Source organism: Mesocricetus auratus, unplaced genomic scaffold (assembly GCF_017639785.1).
Source record: "Mesocricetus auratus isolate SY011 unplaced genomic scaffold, BCM_Maur_2.0 Super-Scaffold_100013, whole genome shotgun sequence".
Taxonomy (NCBI): domain Eukaryota; kingdom Metazoa; phylum Chordata; class Mammalia; order Rodentia; family Cricetidae; genus Mesocricetus; species Mesocricetus auratus.
The window spans coordinates 6,422,025-6,444,593 of NW_024429196.1; the positions used below are offsets into that span (position 1 = coordinate 6,422,025).

Consider the following 22,569-nt stretch of genomic DNA (forward strand, 5'->3'; position numbering starts at 1 on the left):
TGCACAATTGTGTCTGGTTTATTCATGTAGTCCTTATCAGTATTGAAGTAATTCTGTAGTGATGTCTACCCATCTTGGGGTGTTATTTCCTGAAGGGGATTTTAATATGTTCACTACCTTGAGTACATACAAGAAGGTAGGGCCTACCTTTAAACCCTGTAGCTGTCACTGACCAGGTTGTCCTGACACAAGGCACCCTAGGCTGTTTCCTAACCGGCTTCATCCTCTTTCTTTCAGCATCCTCCTGTCTCAGAAGGATGTACTTTAAGATGACTTCAGTGCCTTGGATGCCTCGAAATGCTTCCTGTTGCTCTGTCAGCTCACTTGGCCATTCTGCTAGGTCTTCCAGAGAGGCAGTAAGGTGGCAGATAAAAAGAATTCAGGTCAGGTTATGAAAGGCAGGTCTAATGTTTTCCACGCCTCCCCTCCCTGCTGCCTCCCACACAGGCCATCTCAGACTCTCCAATGCTGAATGGGTGGCTGTGAAGGACCGCCTAGGGTTTGGGAAGGGGGCTGAGTAATTACTGAAGGTGAGAGACAGTGAATGCCTGGGAAATTGTGGGCAGGTGGGTGGGTGCGCTCCAGGGTGCCCTCAGATCTCACTGCCTAACCTACAGCTTCTCTCTGTCTGGCTGGGTCTAACATCAACTTCCCAGATTGATTTTGGGCTGCAGAAAGCCCTCAGAGCTAGAGGGTGCCTTTATAGTAGGCATCTGAAGCACTTGAAACATTATGCTCCTACTGAATTCACTCAGAATCATTCAGTCCCTTTATAACTGGACTCAGTGGCCATGGGCCTCAGAGTTCTCAACCCTGTCTCTCCAGGTTTCTTTGCTATTGAACAGAGCTCTGATTTTCTCATCTTGAATCTGAGCTGAAGGTTATCTTTTGCTAAGGTTTGAGTCTTCCTGGAAGGGCAAAGCCTGTCCCTGACTCATCTCTCTTTTCTTTAAGGTGTGTAGTTTTACTTATTTTTGCTGAAGTTGGCAAAGAGTTCCTGAGATTCAACATCTCTCTCTAACTCCCCACCACTTCACTTTTATTTTTTTCCATTTCCTTATTTTAGTGTGTATGCTTGCGTACCCATGTCATCTGGTTCGTTTAAGTCAGATCACAACTTACAGGAGTCTCTCCTTCCCCAGGTGTAGATCATTATTCCTTGACATTTGTTTTTAGAATTACTCTAGTGTTCTTGGCTGGGCTGGAAGACAAGTTGGTTCATTTCTTTAAAAGAGTGAACAAACGGAGCCGGTGCTCTTCTTGACTACTGAAGTGCGGGAAACCTTGACATCCACAGAGGCAGCAAGCCAGCCTCTGTGAATGAGCACTGTGACCCCGCTGGGGTACAGGCAGCTCCGGGATTCGGTGCTGGAACTGGGTCCCCTTGCTTGATAGAAGCAGTTTCAGTGTCTGGTCAGAGTTAAGCCAGGGAGTCCAGGCTCGTCCAGCCAGGATCATGGACAGGGAGGGGAGCAGGAGCCTGCCTGGAATGGAGACGGGAAGACCGCTAGGGATTGGGATGCAGAATTGGGGGTGGGGGGCAGGGCTGGTCGGGTTGGCCTGGGGCTGGAAGTAGGGTTCAAGGGGAGGGAAGGTGACCAGCTGGAGGTGGACTGAAAGGTGGAATATAGGGAGGTGAAGACCCGCTGGAGATGTGAAGAAGTGAGGGGACTGGCCGAATGAGGGGGGTTCACAGAACTGCGACTTAAGGTGACCCGAGGATTGGTCCAGGACGCAGATGGGTGGGGATGGAGCTGGAGGACAGCCGACTTTCAGGGCGCCACCTCGGAGCGGCAAGGAGCCGAGGAGTGGGGCGGGTCCCGAGGAGGGGCGGAGACCAGGGGGGGCGGGCCGCGGGCGGGTCTCGGGCAGGCGGGAAGTGGGTGGGGACCCGCGGACTCCCGGGACGTCGGCTGAGCTGCGCGCGCTCGTGTCGGCGCCGCGGCGAGATGAGCGGGGCAGAGTCGGCGGGCACTGCCCGGGGGCTGCGCGTAGACGGGCTGCCACCGCTACCCAAAAGCCTGAGCGGGCTGCTGCACTCGGCGGCGGGGGGCGGCTCGGCGGGCGGCTGGCGGCACCTGGAGCGGCTGTACGCACAGAAGTCGCGCATCCAGGACGAACTGAGCCGAGGGGGCGCGGGCGGCGGCGGGGCGCGGGCTGCGGGGACGCGGACCAAGCCCCCCAACCTGGACGCCGCGCTGGCGCTGTTGCGCAAGGAAATGGTAAGGACCAGGCGCCGTGGGTTCCGTCGGGGGACAGTCCTCTTTGGTCCCTGGAAGCCCGTGCTTCCCTCTCGGACTTCCCGCAGCTGGACATCCACACGCAGGGGAGCCTTAGATTCTGGGGCTTTCCTGGGCCAGACCAGGGCGCGGCGTGGCCTGCCTGCCGGGTCCCAAGAGGAACAGGCTTCCTGCGAGCCTGCGGGTCGGTGTGGACAACAGATGGATGGCCGGGCCCCTCCCCGGCTGCTCGCCAGGAATCCTATTACCGGCACGGAAGCCGTGCTCCGGCCGGGTGAAGTCTTTACGTCTGGTTTCAAACAATGGGGTTTAGTTTTTCTCCGTCCTGAGAAGTGCAGTAGGTGTTCCTGGACTTGGACGCGCGATTCAGGGTGACGCCAGGGCAGGGATTTGGGCCCTCAGGGAGTCCTGTCCCAGCTTGCTTCCTGTGGCAGGACAGGTAGGGAGGGATAGAGACATCCACCCAAGACTCTGTCCTCTTTCCTTTTTCCTAGTTCAAGATCCACGGGGCCAGGTAAATGTTACAGAAATCTAATATAATAAAACTGTATTCTAAGTACAAATTTGCCAAAGAAAGTTAGAGGAGTTGACTCCTTTAATCATCTAGTGCATTTGACATATGGTTTAATTCGATTTCTGCCTTCTTAAAGGAGCATAATCTGCCCTGCAAACTGAGACTTAATGGAATCCACTATGCAGTCCTTTTTGGTTTTCCGAGGCAGGGTTTCTCTGTATAGCTTTGGCTGTCCTGGAACTCGCTCTGCCTCTACCTCCTGAATGCTGGGGTTAAAGGGTGCATGCACCACTGCCGCTGGCCACTATGCAGTCTTAACGCCTTTTCATCATGGGAGTGATGTCTAATTCTCTCTGAAAAGATTTCCCGAATTTCTTTTCTTTCATCCTTTTTTTCCGTAAGGGTTTCTCTGTGTACCTTTGGAACACATCTTGGAACTCGCTCTGTAGACCAGGCTGGCCTCGAACTCACAGAGATCTGCCTGCCTCTGCCTCCCAAGTGCTACTAAAGGCATGCGACACCTGGCTAGTTTACCTGGTTTCTTATAGAGCATTCCAAATTCCAAAGTACTCGCTTTTCAGGATAACCACTATCCTGAGCCTAGCACATCCGGCAAATTGCTTTTGATTAAATACAACCATACCTAGTGTGTTTACAACCTGAATTTGGACATAACATAAACCTCTGGATGAAATAAAAAACCTGGTTCCCAGGTATTTGAGATCTTTTTCTTGAATAAGATGCAGGGTACAGGGTGACTTCTGGCTGTGAAGCTCTGCTTTATAAACATGCTAGGGAAGCTTGCTGTTTTCCCCAAGGGATTTCCCAGGTCCTTCCTGGAGTGTCTATGGTACTGAACCTTGTAATTATGCCTTAGGCGGTAGCTTCCTAGTTCAACTATAGGAACTAAGGGAAATGAGCAGCTGTCAGTCTGCCTGATAACAGTGTTAAAGGTAGGGCTTGGCTACAGGCCCTGACAGGCCCTTCCAGAAAGCCATCACAAGGATTTTCAGTCTGTCTTCTAGGTCAAGAGACTTACTGACCTGGGGGAACAGTGAGGTTTCTGTGACAATTCATGTCTTGCTTAAGAAGAATGGGCTGTCATTCCAGAGCCTTCTGCAGAATGTCTGTGTTGATCTACTTAATTTGAAGGCCTGAGGTCAAATCCGTGATGGGGATATAATTCCATGTCAGTACAGAATGTGACAAATGCCTGAGGGAAAAGCCCTGTTTGAGCATAGAAAGAGGGAGTGTCCCCCGGATTGAGTGAGGGCTTCTCTATGGGACTGCAGAGTGGGAGGTGGGAAGATCCCAAGTGACAGACAGGAAGGGAACCCTGAGATAGCAGAGTAGAGCAGTGAGCCTCCAGCTTGACTGACAGGAGTTTGAACCAGAGATGATAAGGAGAGTGGCCGTGTGGCTGTGGGAAGCCTGGGTCACAGACAGGTCATCAGCAGGAGTAGAAACTCTGAAGTGTGCAACAGGTACAGGAAGCTGCTAGAAAATGCCTTAGGCACACCTGGGAGAAATGGGTATGGTGGAAGCCAGTTTATTGGCAACAAAACACCCAGAAGTCACATGAATTGCTAATGGGTTCTCAGAGCTGATAAGGAAAACGTGAATGGAAGGTGACTCAAGGTTTTTGTTTGTTTGTTTACTAATGGTAAGTGTTTTGAAACATAACAAAGACCACAGTCCTTGAGTTTGAGACCTGCCTGGCCTACAAGAGCTAGTTCCAGGATAGCCTCCAAAGCCACAGAGAAACCCTGTCTCGAAAAACCAAAAAAATAAAACAACAACAACAAAAAAACAAAACAAACAAACAAACAAAAGCCCCATAGTCCTAAAACTGGGACTGTTGCTCATTGGCAGAGCACCTCCCTAGCCTAAATGAGGCCTGTATTAATTACTTATTGCAGCTCCCTGTTCCAGGATACAGTCCATTATGGTGAGGAATCTAGGGGCATGAGGCAGCTGGTGGCATTCTGTCTGCAGTCAGGATTCAAAGAGATGACTACTGGTTCTCTGCTTGTTCTTTTTCTTCAGCCTGAGATCCAAGGCCATGGCAAGATACTAGCCATGGGTAGGGTGGGCCTTCCCAATTAATCAATTAACCTCAATTAATCGAATCTAGATATTCCCTTAGAAATTCCCAGGCGTTTTATCTCCTAGGTGGTTCAAGATCCTGTTGACAGTCAGTGTTAATCATTCCAAGGGCCCTGTGTTCAGGTTCAACACCGAGCAAATCTCCCCACATTACAGTCTAGCACAGAGAGAGATGATCACTGCTAATGGCTTGAGATGAAATATTCTGGTTGTATGTATACCCTGATGTGGTAGGGTGCACCTGTGATCTCACCAGTAGGGAAGCTGAAGGAGGATTATAAGTGAGGGCATTCTAGGCTATACAATAAGACCCTATCTTAAAAAAACAAACAAAAGACAAGTGCTTTCTATACATTGTCTAAATCCTTGTGTTTTAGTTTTATCTATATCGCTGGGATAAACTACCCTCAAAAGGCAATTTAAAGGAGAATTTATTCAGATTTGCAATTCCAGATTATATATCATTTTGGGATGTCAAAGCCATAAGAACTTGAAGCAAGCCGGGTGGTGGTGGCACACGCCTTTAATCCCAGCACTCGGGAGGCAGAGGGAGGCGGATCTCTGTGAGTTCAAGGCCGGGCTGGACCGACAGCCTCCAAAACAATACAGAGAAACCCTGTCTCGTAAAACAAACAAACAAACAAAAAAAAACAAAAAAACCAACCAACCAAACAAACAAACAAACAAAAAAAAAGAACTTGACTTGAAGCAATTAGGTTGATCCATAGTTCCGAGCAAGAAAACCAATGTATGCGTGCTTGTTAGTGTTCAGTCTCCCTCCCTCCTCTACATATACAGCTCAGGATCCTCTGCTTAGGGAACAGTATCTGCCCACAGTGGGTTGGGTGGTTATGTGTTAATTCCCACATTAACTAACATTCAAGACAATTCTCCACAGATATTCTATCAGATCAACCCAATCTAGACAGTGTTTGAGACTTTCTTCTTAGGGGTTCTAGGTTGTGTCATGTTGATAATTAGGACTAACCATCACACCTTGTAAGTTCTTCATGTGGGAGGCACTCTGTGTATTTTATATTATGTATCCTCTTCCTCTTTCTTTTTTGAGACAGGGTCTCACTATATAGCTCTTGGCTGGCCTGGAACTCACAGAAATCCATCTGCCTCTGCCTTCTGAGTGCTGGGATTAAAGACATTCACCACTATTCCCAGCTTATTTCCTTTAAAAAAATCTTTTATGTTTATTTTTACTGGTTTTAATTAAATGCATGAATGTATGTATGTATGGGAGTATGTGCACATGAGTAGTACAAGTGCTCTTGGAGGCCAGAAGGGACTGGATCTACAGGTGGCAGTGAGCCATTCTGACCCAGTGCTGGGAACCAAATTTAGGCCCCCTGTCAGAGCAGTGTGAGCTGTTGGTCTCTGAGCCATCTCTCCAGATCCTAATTATATTTTCAAAGATCAGCTGCTCAGAGTTTAATCCTCGTGAGCTCTCAACCTTCTTTGGGTCTTTTGGGCTCCACAGCCCTGTTTGGCCATTGCACCGTATGATCTGTACACACATGCACATGAAGCAGGCATACCTGGGTCACAGTGTACTCTGCAGCTCCATTTTGGAGGGTGCATTCTGCAAACACGTCTCTGTCACTATGCGTTGTTGGGTCTTCGGTGAATGCAGAGGACGTACAGTGTGGTTGTGCTGTGTCATTTTGGACCTCGTTAATGGGTGGAAAGTATTGTGGGTGTTAGAGGGCGTGGGGGCCTGGGGGGATGTTCATGGCATCCCATCAGTAGAGGAGGATGCTAAACATTTCAGAAGCAGAATGGATGCTGGAAGAGAGCTGCTTGGAGCTGAGGGTGCAGGTGTCACTTCAAAGGAGTGACACTAATGGTAAGGGTCAGGGGAGCTGTTACACAGCCTGGAGAAGGCAGGAGCCTCTTGTGGGCAGAGGCTCAGTCCCATGATTGGTCAACAATATACTCTCCCCAGGGTTGTGGCTTCAATTGTTACTTGATGTTCTAGAAGCCCCATGTCTGTGAAATTTTGTCATTCTGAGTCCCTGTAGCCTCCAGGAAAGAGTCCACTTTGAAAGATCTAAAGATCACACCAGTGCTAACTGTCTGTAAAAGCAATCATTTTAAAAAATCCTTTTATTTATTGAATTTTTGTGGTTGTTTTGTTTTTTGATAAGGTATTATTGTGTAGCCCTGCCTGGGTTAGAACTCTCTTTTAATGGTACTTATTTATTTATATTATTAAATTTTTGAGATGGGATCTCAATTAGCCCAGGTTCACTTTGAACTATGCAGCTAAGGCTGACCTTTTTTCTCTTTCTTTCCTTCCTTCCTTCCTTCCTTCCTTCCTTCCTTCCTTCCTTCCTTCCTTCCTTCCTTCCTTCCTTCCTTCCTTCCTTCCTTCCTTCCTTCCTTCCTTCCTTCCTTCCTTCCTTCCTTCCTTCCTTCCTTCCTTCCTTCCTTCCTTCCTTCCTTCCTTCCTTCCTTCCTTCCTTCCTTCCTTCCTTCCTTCCTTCCTTCCTTCCTTCCTTCCTTCCTTCCTTCCTTCCTTCCTTCCTTCCTTCCTTCCTTCCTTCCTTCCTTCCTTCCTTCCTTCCTTCCTTCCTTCCTTCCTTCCTTCCTTCCTTCCTTCCTTCCTTCCTTCCTTCCTTCCTTCCTTCCTTCCTTCCTTCCTTCCTTCCTTCCTTCCTTCCTTCCTTCCTTCCTTCCTTCCTTCCTTCCTTCCTTCCTTCCTTCCTTCCTTCCTTCCTTCCTTCCTTCCTTCCTTCCTTCCTTCCTTCCTTCCTTCCATTCCTTCCTTCCTTCCTTCCTTCCTTCCTTCCTTCCTTCCTTCCTTCCTTCCTTCCTTCCTTCCTTCCTTCCTTCCATTCCTTCCATTCCTTCCTTCCTTCCTTCATTCCTTCCTTCCATTCCATTCCTTCATTCCATTCATTCCTTCCATTCATTCATTCCATTCCTTCCATTCCATTCATTCCATTCCTTCCATTCCTTCATTCCATTCCATTCCATTCATTCCATTCCTTCCATTCCATTCCATTCCATTCCATTCCATTCCATTCATTCCATTCATTCATTCCTTCATTCCATTCCTTCCATTCCATTCCATTCCATTCCTTCCTTCATTCATTCCATTCCATTCCTTCCATTCCATTCCTTCCATTCATTCATTCCATTCCATTCCATTCCTTCATTCATTCCATTCCATTCCATTCATTCCTTCATTCATTCCATTCCATTCCTTCCATTCCATTCCTTCCATTCATTCATTCCATTCCTTCCATTCATTCATTCCTTCCTTCCTTCCTTCCTTCCTTCCTTCCTTCCATTCCTTCCTTCCTTCCTTCCTTCCTTCCTTCCTTCCTTCCTTCCTTCCTTCCTTCCTTCCTTCCTTCCTTCCTTCCTTCCTTCCTTCCTTCCTTCCTTCCTTCCTTCCTTCCTTCCTTCCTTCCTTCCTTCCTTCCTTCCTTCCTTCCTTCCTTCCTTCCTTCCTTCCTTCCTTCCTTCCTTCCTTCCTTCCTTCCTTCCTTCCTTCCTTCCTTCCTTCCTTCCTTCCTTCCTTCCTTCCTTCCTTCCTTCCTTCCTTCCTTCCTTCCTTCCTTCCTTCCTTCCTTCCTTCCTTCCTTCCTTCCTTCCTTCCTTCCTTCCTTCCTTCCTTCCTTCCTTCCTTCCTTCCTTCCTTCCTTCCTTCCTTCCTTCCTTCCTTCCTTCCTTCCTTCCTTCCTTCCTTCCTTCCTTCCTTCCTTCCTTCCTTCCTTCCTTCCTTCCTTCCTTCCTTCCTTTTCCAGACAGGGTTTCTCTGTGTAGCTTTGGAGCCTGTTCTGGAACTCACTTTATAGGCCAGACTCACCTCGAACTCACAGAGATTCACCTGCCTCTGCTTCTCAAGTGCTGGGATTAAAAGCGTGAACCACCACACCTTTTGATCCTCCTGTGGCCTTATATTCTAGGCATGCGCTATTTTAGCTTGTTTGCTTTTTATTTTGAGACAGAGTCTTCCTATGTAGGCCAGCCTGACGGAGAACTTGCTATCTCTGTCTCCCCAAATGCTGGGATTACAGGCATACAGTGGGATGACACCCAGCCTGAAGAGGTCTTTTAAAAGCATTGGCTGTAGGGCTGGGAAGATGGTTCTTTGGGTATAAAGTGTTTGTTGTGCAAGCAAGAGGACCTGAGTTTGGATCCCCAGAATGCACAGAAAAGCCACACATGGCAGTGTGAATCTGTAATTCCGGCTCCATGGGTTAGAGACAAAAAGACAGTCAGCTCTGTCTGAGGAAATAAACTAGAGATGAAACTGAGGAGACATTAATGTCGACCTCTGACCTCAGGCAAGCACATAGGCAGGGGCGCGCGCGCGCGCGCGCGCGCACACACGCACGCACACACACACACACACACACACACACACACACACAGTTTGTTATGTTCTCAACAGAATGGTAGAGTCACACTCTGTATGTTCACCGAGTGAGCATGTGTAAAATGCTGCAGAGGGCTAAGGGCAAACAGGAAATGTGGAGATGGGAGTCTTTACACGGTTCAGACTGCTGGACTTTGACCTAGTTACCTAGCTGTGGAGCCCCTCAGGCTCACGCTTCTCGACTGACTGAACTGAGTGCTTTGTCAGTTGCTCATGCTTCTTCTTCCCCCTTCAGTTAAAGCACCATCTGTTGCATGTAAAGGTCAGAGTGTCCTAGCTCTTGGCACAGTGGGCATCTTTTCATCTGCCCAGGTCTCCAAGGAGCAGCCGTCTAGGCAGCCACTGCTGCATCTCAAGGATGCTGGTGTTTCCCACATCCGCCCCTTTGTTCTGGGGCTTGGTGCCTGCGTTACTGTGATTCTTTAACCCTGGGTAGGGGTGGGAGGTGTTGGAGGGACGGACAACCACCGCCCATTGCAGGTCACTCCAGCTAGCAGCAGCTGGGAGCTTTGAGGTTCTGCTCTTTGAGTGCCAGCGGAAGCTCCCAGTGGAGTCTAGACTTCCACGGTCCTGTGACAGAAACCACACTCGCAGACTGAGCAGGAAGCCAGCCAGTCAGATACAAGCCCAGTGCCAGCTAGCTGAGCCTTCAGACGCCGTTGCCTCCCTCCCACTTGTTTCCATAAAGGTCACTTACCGCTTCATTCCTTCCTGTGCTGGTCCCTGTCCCTGTAGAGTTGTAACACTGAGATGGTTGTTCTCCTCAGTACTCAGGAGACAAAAATCCAGGCCTGCCTTCCAGGGCAACAAACTCACTAAGGCTTGTTCGTTTTATTCCTCATTGCTGTTTTTTTCTTTTCTTTTCTTTTCTTTCCTTACCTTTTCTTTTCTTTTTCCAAGACAGGGTTTCTCTGTATTGTTTTGGAGGCTGTCCTGGAACTCACTCTGTAGACTAGACTGGCCTCGAACTCACAGAGATCCATCTGCCTCTGCCTTCCGAGTGCTGGGATTAAAGGCATGTGTCACTAATGCCCGACTATTGTTGTTTTTTTCTAGACAAGGTTTCTCTGTGTAACAATCCTGGCTGTCCTGGATGGCTTTAAACTCACTGAGATCTTCCTGCCTGTCTTCCAAGTGCTGGGATTAAAGGCACGTGCCACCACTGACCAGCTCATTTTATTACTTGCTTACATTTAAGTCTGTGAGTGTGTGTATGTGTGTGTGTGTGTGCATATGTGTCGTGTGATAACATGTCTTGTTGTGCTTGTAGAGGTCAAAAGACTCTTTGCAAGAGTCAGTTCTTTTCTTCTACCATGTGGGTCCCAGGAATCTAACTCAGGTCATCAGGCTGGGCAAGAAGCATCCTTATTCACTGAGCCATCTTGCCAGCCCAACCCTGTTCATTTTTGTTTTGTTAACTTCTTTCATTGGCTCTGAGAGCCACAGCTGCCTGGTTTTGCAGGCCTATATATTCTGAGTCTTGTATAAGGGATGAAGAGCAGTGTTCTTGGTCAGAGGGACAGGCCTTTCCTCTGTGACCAGAGCTCCATAGTATAGGGTAATCTATGGGGAACCAGGTATGTTCCAGCCAGGAGCAAGTAGACCGAAGAAGATGACTGAGGAGCATACTGAAGAGAAAATGTGGAAAGAGGCTGTTTAAGCTAGGCCTGGTGGCTCATGCCTGTAATCTTATCAACCTGGAAGCTCAGGCAGGAGAATCACTGTGAATCTGAAGCTAGTCTGAGATACACAGCAAGGCCCTCTCTCTAATAAAATAGATGAAAATACTACTAGTGAAAGAAGTAAATAAACACAATCGAGGATAAATTACAGTGCTCAACACTCTTTGTAACTGCTGACATAAAAGTGGCTGTGCTGTACCTAAAAGACTAGCAAAGACTCACAGAAGGATGGCGGTGGGGCCCTCCCCTGTCTGGCTGAGGCTGTTGCACTTTGTTTTGGAGCAGTTTCACAATACCCATGAAGCTGAATCAGAACCTGCCCTTTGTCCCTGTAATTTCATTTCCTTAAAAACTCTAAAACAGTGTTTTAGCAAAATGCAGGGGAAAATTTTGGTGCTCTTTTGTTCATGTGAGTGGGGGGTACACTGCACGTGAGTTCACGTGGAGGTTAGGTGACAGCCTCAGGTGTTGTTCAAGTGGCTTTCACTGTTCTTTGTCCTCATCACAGGGTCTCTCTCACTCTCCTCCTTCCTCTGTCTCTCCAAGATTCTGTGTTGCTGACTCCTGTACCACACCGGCTTTTTGCACATGGGTTCTTTGCAGGTCTTTCTTCTTGCAGAGAGATGACTCTTAAGGAGTCATCCCCTCAGCCCTGTGTACTGGTTCTGAAGGTCTGAGAGGGGACCCAGGATACTGGCAGTGTGACAGCCAAGTCTCCATGCTCTGGCTTGCTTTTACAGCTCCGCAGACCTGGGACTCAGCAGTGACTGAGCTCTCCTAGCTTACTAGATGATCTCCTTCCGGCCCATCTCACTTCTGTTTTAACCTTGCTTCATGTTTGAGGCTGGGGAGTTATCGAAAGGACTGTGAGTCTGCTACCCCACCCCACTCTACCCCCACTGCCACTTGTACCTCCTTCCAAACACGCCATTTTCAGAAATGTATCTGACAGATACAGTCACAGGAGGGAAGAGCAATTCTCCTACAGGTGTATTATAGTTTTATTTGTTTTTCAGCTAAATAATTTTGTTTTGTTGTCTAGTTTTTCGAGACAGGATTTCTCTGTGTAACAGCCCTGGCTGTCCTGGAACCTGCTTTGTAAACCAGTCTGGCCTCGAACTTACAGATGTGTCTGCCTCTGCCGGTCCACCCCCACCCGTGGCTGGGATTAAAGGCGTGCCCCACCACTCCTGGCCTTCACCCTTCCATTGAGTCTTAATATATTATCCATGCTGGCCTGTGAGTCATGATCATTTTGCCTTAGCTTCCTAAGTAGTTAGAATTATAGGTACATACCACCGCACCCAACTGCAGGGGTTTTTTGTTTGTTTTTGTTTTAAACAAATATTTATTTCAGGCTGGGTGTGGTAGTACATGTTTTAAATCCCGGCACTTCGGAGGCAGAGACAGGTGGATCACTGAGTTTGAGATCAGCCTGACCTACATAGCAAGTTTCAGGACATAGAGAGACTTTGTCTCTAAAACTAACTAACTAACCAACCAACCAAGTAAGTAAGCAACCAACCCATGTCTATATGTGTATACCTGAGCACATGTGCAACCCATGCTCACATCACATGATTTTGTGCGTGCTCATGTGAGTATGTAGATGCACATACACTTGTCAGTGTCTGTGGAGGCCAGGGTTTGACTTCAGATATCTTCCTGAATCCCTTCCCACCTTATTTCTTGAGACAAGTTGCTCATGAACCTGGAGTTGACTAATTTTGACAAGACTAGCTCCCCCAGGCATCCTCCTGACTGCCTGTCCAGCTAGGATTACAGATGTGCACCTCTACACCTGACTTTAACTTGAGCTTTGGGGATCAAACTCAGGTCGGCTAGCTTTTGAGACAAGCTCTTTATCGACTGAGCCATCTCCTCATCCCTTGCACCATGACTTTTTAAACCTGACAAGGGGCAGTGGGCATCAGCTCCTGGAAGTCTCTGTGTGATACTCACAGGCTAATACTCCCCCCACTCCCCACTCCTATTGCCTGCTCTTCTCCTACACCTAGCCAGGAATAAAAACATTTCTCTGGGTGTTTCTTTTGCTTTGAATCTTCACTGTAGTTGGGAAGCAGTTGCTTTCCTGTGTAGTTTTGTAAATAAGGTAGTGTATTGATTTTTTTTTTTGGTCTGATTTTGAACCTTAAATAAGAAAGAATTTATACTGTGAAACTCAGGAAGGCTGTTCTTGGCACACCACTGGGTGGAGGTTGGGGTCCCACTGGTACAAGGAGGTAACTTATTAAAATAAGGGACTTATTCCTAAAAGTTACCTTTATTTTTGAGACAGGGTCTCATTATATATCGCTGGCTGGAACTGTGTAGACGAGGCTAGCCTTGGACTCACAGAGAGCCTCTTGCTTCTGCCTCACCAATGCTAGGATCAAAGGTGTGTGTTGTTTTTAACCAAGTCTCTATTATTCGATTTTACCAATAAAGTCTCTGGAGCCAGATGCTGGGGTGAAAACCTGCTAGCTCAGAGAGGCAGAGACAGCAACCATCTGACCTTCCTCCTCCAAAATTATCCCAGAAAAGGGGGCTTTTCCTACTCCATCTCAAACAAAAAACTTCTCCAACTGTATCTCCCTGCCTTCTGCTTCCTGTGTATCTGTCTCCCCGACCTCCTGACTTCCCCTCACTATGGTCACTTCCAGTCAACTGGTTACTTTCTCTGCCTCTTGACCTATGGTTGATTTTTGTTCTAATGCAATATTGTGGTTCATAGTATGATCAAATATCCTGCAACAGGTGTGTACCACCATGCCCAGCTAGCTTAATATTTTAACGCTTTCTTTTGAGTCACCAAAAATTTTTTTCCAGTTAGTATTCTATGTGTGTGTGCTTGTTCCTTTGTGTGTGTGTACATCCTATGTGTATGTACATCATGTGTGTGAGTGTGCACGTTCCTGTGTGCATACATCTTGTATGTATGTATGCTCCTGTGTGTGAGTGTGCATACTCCTGTGTATATGTGAGTGTGCATGCTCCTGTGTGTACATCCTGAGAGTATGCATGCTTCTGTGTACACATATATCCTGTGTGTGTGTACAGCATGTGTGTGTACATCCTCGTGTGTGTGTGTGTGTGTGTGTGTGTGTGTGAGTGAGAGAGGGGGAGAGGGAGAGAGAGAGAGAGAGAGAGAGAGAGAGAGAGAGAGAGAGAGAGAGAGAGAGAGAGAGAGAGAGAGAGAGAGAGAGAGAGAGCATGCTCCTATGTGGAGACCAGAGGCTAAAGGCTGGTGTCAGGTGTCTTCCTCTAGTGCTCTCCACTCTGTTTTTTGGGGTTGTTTGTTTGTTTGGGATTTTTGCCTTTTTTTTTTTTTTTTTTTTTTGGTTTTTTGAGACAGGGTTTCTCTGTGGCTTTGGAGGCTGTCCTGGAACTCAACTTGGTAGTCCAGGCTGGTCTCGAACTCACAGAGATCCACCTGCCTCTGCCTCCCGAGTGCTGGGATTAAAGGCGTGCGCCACCAACGCCCGGCTTGCCTTTTTTTTTGAGACAGGGTTTCTCTGTACTGTTTTGGAGCCTGTCCTGGAACTTGCTCTGTAGACCAGGCTGGCCTTGAACTCATAAGCCTTGCTTGCCTCTGCCTTCCGAGTGCTGAGATTAAAGGGGTCACCTCCACCGTCTGGTCACCCTGTTTTTTGACATAGGGTCTCCTACTGAAGCTGGGACTCACTGATTTGGTAGAAGGACTCCAGCAGGTTCTCAGCACTGGGCTACAGTATAGGTGTGAACTGCTGCATTTGGCTTGGCTTAAAATTAAGAAGAAATTATTAATGTGATGTGTATGTTTGAGTGCCTTCATGTGTGTGGGTGCCTTTGGTGGTTAGAGGTCTCAGATACCCTAGTGCTGGAATTGTAGGCAGTTGTGGTCACCAACCCACAACTGTGGATGCTGAGAACTAAGCTCTGGTTTGTAAAATTCTTGTGAGTGCTCTAGCCACTGATCCATCTCTAGCCTCTCCCTCCCTCCCTCTTCCCTCCCTCCCTTTCTTCCTTCCTTCCTTCTTTTCTTTCTTTCTTTTTTTTTGTTTTTTTGTTTGTTTGTTTGTTTGTTTGTTTTTTTTGGTTTTTCGAGACAGGGTTTCTCTGTGGCTTTGGAGGCTGTCCTGGAACTCACTTTGTAGACCAGGCTGGCCTCGAACTCACAGAGATCCGCCTGCCTCTGCCTCCCAAGTGCTGGGATTAAAGGCGTGCGCCACCTATGCCTGGCTTCTTTCTTTTTTTGAGACAGGGTTTCGGTATGTAGCTCTGGCTGTACTGGAACTCACTATGTAAACCAGGCTGGCCTTGAACTCACAGATATCAACCTGCCTCAGCCTCTTGGGTGCTGGGATTAAAGCTGTACACCACCACACCTGGCTATGCCTGACTTTTTAAGTGTGGGTTTTGAGGATCCAAAGTAAGGTCATCATTTTCTCATGGCACTGAGCCATCTCCCTAGCCCCAAAAGGTTCCTTTAAAGTCTCCTGAGCAGATGGTGGTGAGCATCTCTTAACCCAGCACTTGGGAGGCAGAAACAGCAGGATCGGGAGTTCAAAGTCATCTTCACTCTTAAAGTGAGTTGAGGCCAGCCAGGACTCCATGAGAACTGGTCTAAAGAAGGAAAAGCTTCTAGGCCTCTAAGCCCAGCCACCTAGTGATGAATCCCTCCTCCACCACCACCTCAGTGAGTTTCTGGGACTTTAGGAACCCTCAACACAGCAGAGTCACCACCCTGTCCAAGACTATTCTGAAACTGAGCCTAGGATGGTGTTTTTCAACCTTCTTAATGCTGAAACCCTTTAGTACAGTTCCTCATATTGTGGTGATTCTACAACCATAAAATTATGTATTTTTGCTACTTCATAACTGTAATTATCTGATATGCAACCCCCAAGGGGGTCAAGACCCACAGGTTGAGAACCGCTGCCCTAGTGACAGGAAACAGACTCTGGTGGGAAGGATGTGCTGGGCCCACCTGGCAGCAGGAGGCTGAGGAGAGACAATGGCAGACAGGAAGCCGGCAGCCTGAGCAGAGGAGGGAAGGGCAAGCAGCTTGCAGTGACTGAGCTAGCCCTTCTCATGTCTTGTAAGTCACCATAAAGAAGGGGAGATCACAGGTCTGAGGTGACTGATTTGTTAAGATGAGCCTAAAGTTTTCAAAATGCCTCCTGAAGAAAGCTGTCATTTCTAAATCCTTCAGGGACATGTGAGTGGGTTAAAAGATGGCTTATAGGTTAACACTTTTTTTTCTAGAAGGGCAAGCTGCTCTTGCTCGTGGGTGACATGATTGTGTCCTGTAGTTCAGTCCTGGGGCATGCTCCCCTCCTTGTCCCTATCCAGACCTCTTAGCCAAGAGCCTTTTGGAGGATTCTGGGCTGGCCCATTGTTTTCCTGTGAGCACACAGCACTGCCTGTCCAGCCGTGGTCTCCGGGCCACTCTAATATGATCCTAAACCCTAAACCAGGGCAAATCTTTGTATTCATTCAGTCATCCAGACCCAGCTTGCTGAAGACCACCTATCGTGACTAGAATGTCAGTGTCACTCACCTCCTGTACTTAAGGGAAATTCTGTCTAATGGAAGGAAGTCTGGTATCCGGAGCAGTTGCTATGCAGAGCTGAGGCAGGTGTGATCACATGCTACTGTTTAGGTGAAATCTGTCTCTGCACCGGGCATGTACGAGTTCAGCTGTGTATCAGGTGTGTCAGGACCATGCTGTATCTCGAGGTGGCTCAGTCGTTTCTAGGCCGCTGTCACACCCCATGACAGGGCAGCTCTGTGAATCATCACTGTGTACCAGTGCAGGGAGGTCCGGTCCATTCAGATTCCTCACTTACCACCTTGTGCTAGGCATGTCCTTGGGTATCCAGGAAGACTTCATTAGGAAAAACCTGGCACCATGAGTCTTGGGTGACATGGGATCATGACCTTGTCATCCAACAGAGTTTAAGAGCCAGGGAGCTGAGGCTTTTGTCTCCCATGGGCTGACCCTGTGGCCCCCAGAAGGTGAACACTGCCATCTGCTCAGAGCTCCTTCGGTCTTTCTGTGGTCTGTTCTTGACATGAGAAGTAGCTCCTTAGTGTCTTTCACTTGATGGTGAAGCAGTGACTAGGTGGGAGACATGTGTCACATGAGCCTCTTAGATATTTTAAGCAAACACAGGTATGAGCCTTGGAAGGTGTGGCTTTATCAAAGTTAAATCTGGGAGGAGACTGGCATATTTGACCGACTTAGTCAGAACCTTGAGCAATAGAATCTTGGACTATAGGAGCCATGCAGAATTTAGAGAAAGGACATCCCAATGAAAACAGCCAACAGGCTGTTTTGTCTTCTGAAGCTATCACTGTGTAGCTCAGGCTGGTCTCAAATTCACAATCCTCCTGCCTCAGCTTCCCAAGTGCTAGGATGTCAACCATGCCTACCATGCGTGAATTAACTGTTTGCTCTTTTTAGGCTATATGATATGGTGTATGCCTCCAGATGCCTAAAGTGTGGTTAGGAAAGATGACATTAGGCCTGTTTGCATGAGGGGTGGTGTTGTGGAATTTCCACCTGGGTCTCATTGCTGGTTTAGCCCCAAAATAACACACGAGTCACTGTATTAATTATGAAGCTGTTGGCTGTTTGCTATGGTTTCTTATCAGCTAGCTCTGACTTAGTATTTAACCCATAATCACCAATATATATTTTATAAGGACTTATCTTTCCGAGAACGCCAGACTTGCGTTCTCTCCTTCAGGGATCACATCGTGACGACCCTCTCTTCACTACATTTCCTAGAATCCTCCTAGACTCCTAGTCCCACCTATCTTGCTTCCCTATTGGCCAACAGTGCAAACATCAGTCAAACATACATAGAAGGACTTCCCCTAGGTTACTCCTAGTGTTGAGGGCTCTGCAGGAAGACACCTGAGAGGCTATGACTTTATGTAACAAGGTTACATCTGATTGAAATCCCATAGATAGCATTGGTGAGCTGCCCTCCTTGAGCCTGAGGTTAGCATTGCAAGACTGGTCCCACTGGAGCCTTTCTCTTTCCCTGGGCCACTTTGGTGGTAGCTTTTTTTTTTTTCTTTTTTTCTTTTTTTTTTTTTTTTGGTTTTTCGAGACAGGGTTTCTCTGTATTGTCTTGGAGGCTATCCTGGAACTCACTTTGTAACTTTGTAGACCAGGCTGGCCTCAAACTCAGAGATCCACTTGCCTCTGCCTCCCTAGTGCTGGGATTAAAGGCGTGCACCACCAATGCCCGGCCTTGGTGGTAGCTTTTATCTTGTCTGACACAAGTGGCCGCTGTGCAGGAAGCAGGTGAGTGCTTGAGTCCATACCTGCCTTTCAAACTCCCACATAGTTCTTGCCTGTTAAAGGTTCCGGTCTGTAGGCTCCCTGCAGTTCATCCTCTTCCTGGGCTTAGGCTCGATGGAACCCATGCTTTTCTGGACCTAGCTGCTGCTTGTCATAGGACAGGCAGAAGAGAGGAAGTGAAGATGAACAACGAATGCATGACATTCCCACATATTTCTTGTCCCCTGCCACTTGTTTCTTCATAGTTCATTGGCTTGGGGGAGGGATCATAGTAGCTTGGTCTAGAAGAAAGAACATCTGAACTCTACTGTGCCTGGAAAACCCTGGGACAGATGGGGTTGCTACAGGGGATAGCATGTCACACTGACCAGTGAGATCCTGTCCTTGGCCAGTGGTAATGTACTGCCTGAAAACAACAGAATGTGGGATCTTGCCAAGATTGCAAGGAAGGCATGTGTGGGTCTTCTCGGAGTGTGGTTGTGTGGAGCAGTAATGCTTCTGGAACCTGACATCCACAATGAAACCAGCTGAGGAGCGCAGAACATGCACTACTGTTGCTTCACTGGGTGTGTCTGGAGCACCAGAGCAAATTCAGTCCACGCCCCAGGTATGGACTCACCCACTCAGCTCTGAGGTATGGCATGACACAGTGGAAGTATGCGTCTACCTGGATTGGAATTCCACAGCATCCCATTGATGCTGCCTTAAGCCTTCCTGGGGGAAGGAATGTGCTAGCCTGGGCAGATTTCTAGTTGGGTGTTCAACTAAAATTAAATTCTAGAACTGACTTGGTTTTTACCTCCCTTCCCTTCCCTCAAGGTTGGCCTCCGACAGCTGGACATGTCCTTGCTCTGCCAACTGTACAGCCTCTATGAGTCCATTCAGGAGTACAAGGGAGCATGCCAGGCAGCCTCCAGCCTGGATTGCACCTACGCCCTGGAGAATGGCTTCTTCGATGATGAGGATGACTTCCAAGAACAGGGCTCCCTCCAAGAAGGCCAGGGCCGAGGCCCTCCCCGGGACTTGACACTGCCTGTTACTCACCTCTCCAGCAGTGACTGGATTCTGGAGTCTATCTAGCACCCCTGGAGTCCACCGACACAGATTGGCAGCACCTGTTTCTCTCTTGCAAGAAAGTCCATCTGCCTCTTCGTGGTGGACAGTCTACGGGCACATGGGGACATGTGCCAGTAGTTTATCTTGTGGGTATGGAGTTTGTTAACATGTGGGACAGCCTGCTTAGTTGGCTGCAGGGTCTTCCCAGGCATGTTAGAATATCCTTGACAACTTTAGTAGCACCTGCTGGAAACTGACAAAGTTCCACCTGGAAAGCCTTCACGGGTACTTTGGGTGAGGTTGCTCTCAGCCAGCTTCTTTGTAGGTGGCAAGCATGTTACACCCTCTATGGTATAGGAATGCCACACTGGCATATGAAATATGAAAACCACCATTTCCCTGCCCAGAGTCCCCAAGGCAGCCTGAGTCTTTTCACGCTGTTACTAAGCTGTTAGCCTCTTCACTCATATTTATTTGAAAGTTGCATCACTGACTCATGAGTTTCTAGGGGGAGGAAGTATTCTGCCACACTGGTCTACCACTTTTCAGCAACTACCAAAATTGACATCAGGCATAGGCAGAGAGAAAAAGCATGAATGAATATACATTGAATAGCGAGAAAAAACCCAAACAAACCTGGGACCAGCTAATATTTGTATCACTCATCATAAGATGGTGACTATTTATGGTTACAGACTCAGTAGACTTCAGTGTTAGAAGCGCCGGGCATTGGTGGCGCACGCCTTTAATCTCAGCACTCGGGAGGCAGAGGCAGGTGGATCTCTGTGAGTTCGAAGCCAGCCTGGTCTGTAGAGCGAGTTTCAGGACAGCCTATAAAACAATACAGAGAAACCCTGTCTCAGAAAAAAGAAAGCAATCCTTTCAAACAGTAATTACCTGAAGCCTTAATATCTTTATTAAAACACTTTATATGTGAGAACTTCACAATATAGGTTAAACATGTATAAAATGCTCCACTGTCTCTTGCCATGTGTCATTTTGTTTGGGGGTTTGGTGAGTCCCTAGCATGTATGAAGCCGGGATTTGACCTTAGTATATAAGTCAAGTGGGCATGATGGTGTATGCCTGTAATCCCTGGACTGAGGTAAAGGCAGGGGGATCAGAAGTTCAAGGTCTTCCTTGACTACACAGAGAGTTTAGGGCTATTCTCCGCTATCCCCCCCCTCTTTTTTTTGTTTTGTTTTGTTTTTTTTTTTTTTTTGAGACAGGGTTTCTCTGTGTCTTTGGAGGCTGTTGTCCTGGAACTAGCTCTTGTAGACCAGGCTAGTCTTGAACTCACAGAGAGCCATATGCCTCCTTTCTCAAACAAAACAAAAATTATATTCTGAGTTCAGATTTATTCACAACCTGCATGTGGCTCAATATAACACACACTGAAAGGAATTCAGGACTTTTTTGGCTATTAAATGAATTTTAGTAGACATATTTATGCCACGAAGTGGTGGCGAATGCCTTTAATCCCAGGATTTGGGAGGCAGAGACAGGCAGATCTCTGAGTTTGAGGTCAGCCTGGTCTACAAAAGTGAGTTCCAAGATAGGCTCCAAAACTACAAACCCTTCCTTGAAAAACAAAAACATAGCAAAACAAACAAAATTGGTTTATTTCTTTCTTAAGCTTGGACAGTCATTTCATTGTTACCAGGCCATATTTACACCAAGATTTTACCTAGTTCCTTTGTGAATAACCAAGTTCTTTGGTCCTCTTTTAGTGTGAAGTCTGCTCATAAGTGCCCTCTTGAGGCAAGCAAAGGAAAGTACAATTTAACAATTGCGTAAACTTTTCCTGGGGAGTTAAAGTATCTACTCACCCCAAACAGGGCACCAGTGACAAACCAAAGTAAGGATTATACAAAAGTCCAGCCTGGCAAACCAATAAGCTTATTCTTATTACTTACTTCAGTGTGAATGATACCCAAACAGCCACATCACTGAAAAGTCCCTCTCCAGGATGGCTGACCTCCCCATAGCTGTGCAGAGAAAGGTCCTCTATTCCCCCACCCCCACAGCTAACCTCTAACATTCTATACACTCTCTCACCTCCAAGACCAGACCAGGGGACCAGATGCTGCTGGGGCAGAATTCCAGGTAGCTGGGAGGGCTTTATAGAAAGGAGTCTTGGGAGGACTGCTAGACCCCTCCTGTGAGGGACTGGCAACAGGCCTCATCTTCAGGAATTGGTGTTGCAGCTGCTGCTGTTGGGCCCTGGGGGACAGTGTGCTGGTTAGTTTGTTGACACAAGCTTGAGTCATCTTGGAAGAGGGAATGCCAGTTGAGTTTTCTCCATCGGACTGGCCTGTAGGCATATCTGGGGTGCTTCTTGATGGTGGTTGTGGGAGGGTCCAGCTACTGTGAGGGGTGCCACTCTGGGCGGGTGCTCCTGAACAGTGTGAGGCAGGCATGTAGTTAAGTTAGCTGGGTCAAGCCGGTAAGCAGTCTTCTCCCAGGGTCTGCTTCCCGATGATGGACCACCAAATGTAAGAAGAAATAAACCCTTTCCTCTCCCAAGTTGTTTTTGGTCAGTGTTTTACCACAGCAGCAGAGCCAACCGGGACAGATTGCATTCAATTACACAAGCATTAACCTGTCTGTGCTATAAGGAACTAGGTTAGACAGGAAGACAGGGTCCCTGCTCAGCATCTCTGTTAGAAGTAGTCAAAGGGAGGGGGTGTAGGGAGAGGTCTCCTGTACCCGCAGCACTGGCTGACCACGCCCACTTGGGCGTGGTCACAGGTATGTGGGGGAAGGCGGTGATAAAGGCTAAGGAAGGAGGGGTCATTATCTTGGGGTTCCGGTCAAGGTCAGAGACCAGCAGAGCGCTGACCTCAGTTCTCAGCTTCTCACGTAAGTGATTTCTCCCTAATAAAATAACATACAACATCCCTATACTGTGTATGGTAATCTTCCTCATCAGAGGGGTCAGTGAGCTGCCACCAATCCGTGGCAGGATGTTCAGGCAGGACAAGAAATTGGAAACAGAAAATCTAGTCACCTGCATGGCCCTATTTTGAGGCTAAGTCCTGCTTAGCTATGAGATAAACCCTAGGTTGGCTGCTTTCAGCCTTCACTGCATTAAGGTCTCTTGGAGAGCTTTGGGAAGAGCTCAAGCAGCAGTGCCCCACCACAAATCTAGATCTTAGATGCTGGAGAGCCTGAGCCCGCTAGCAGATGGGAGGCACAGGTCAGTAAAGGCACATCCCACCATGCACCTCTATTGTAAACAACCTGGGATTACCTACAACCACCTACATCTGCCT

At 47.7% G+C, this 22,569-nt stretch overlaps 1 protein-coding gene across 1 annotated transcript; it reads left to right on the plus strand.

The window, feature by feature from the left end:
- Positions 1-1,898: 1,898 nt before the first annotated feature.
- On the plus strand, positions 1,899-21,820 carry Fam89a (family with sequence similarity 89 member A). The gene is made up of 2 exons (XM_005064681.4): positions 1,899-2,222; positions 19,058-21,820. The coding sequence occupies exons 1-2, from the start codon at positions 1,950-1,952 to the stop codon at positions 19,316-19,318; spliced, it is 534 nt and encodes a 177-aa protein (XP_005064738.1). The 5' UTR covers positions 1,899-1,949; the 3' UTR covers positions 19,319-21,820.
- The last annotated feature ends 749 nt before the right edge of the window (positions 21,821-22,569 follow it).

What these genes read in the sequence shown, in the direction of transcription:
- Fam89a (XM_005064681.4), top strand. Translation starts at nt 1,950, where the DNA reads ATGAGCGGGGCAGAGTCGGCGGGCACTGCCCGGGGGCTGCGCGTAGAC. An exon ending in CGCTGTTGCGCAAGGAAATG is followed by an intron (nt 2,223 to 19,057) that starts GTAAGGACCAGG and finishes CCTTCCCTCAAG; the next exon opens with GTTGGCCTCCGACAGCTGGA.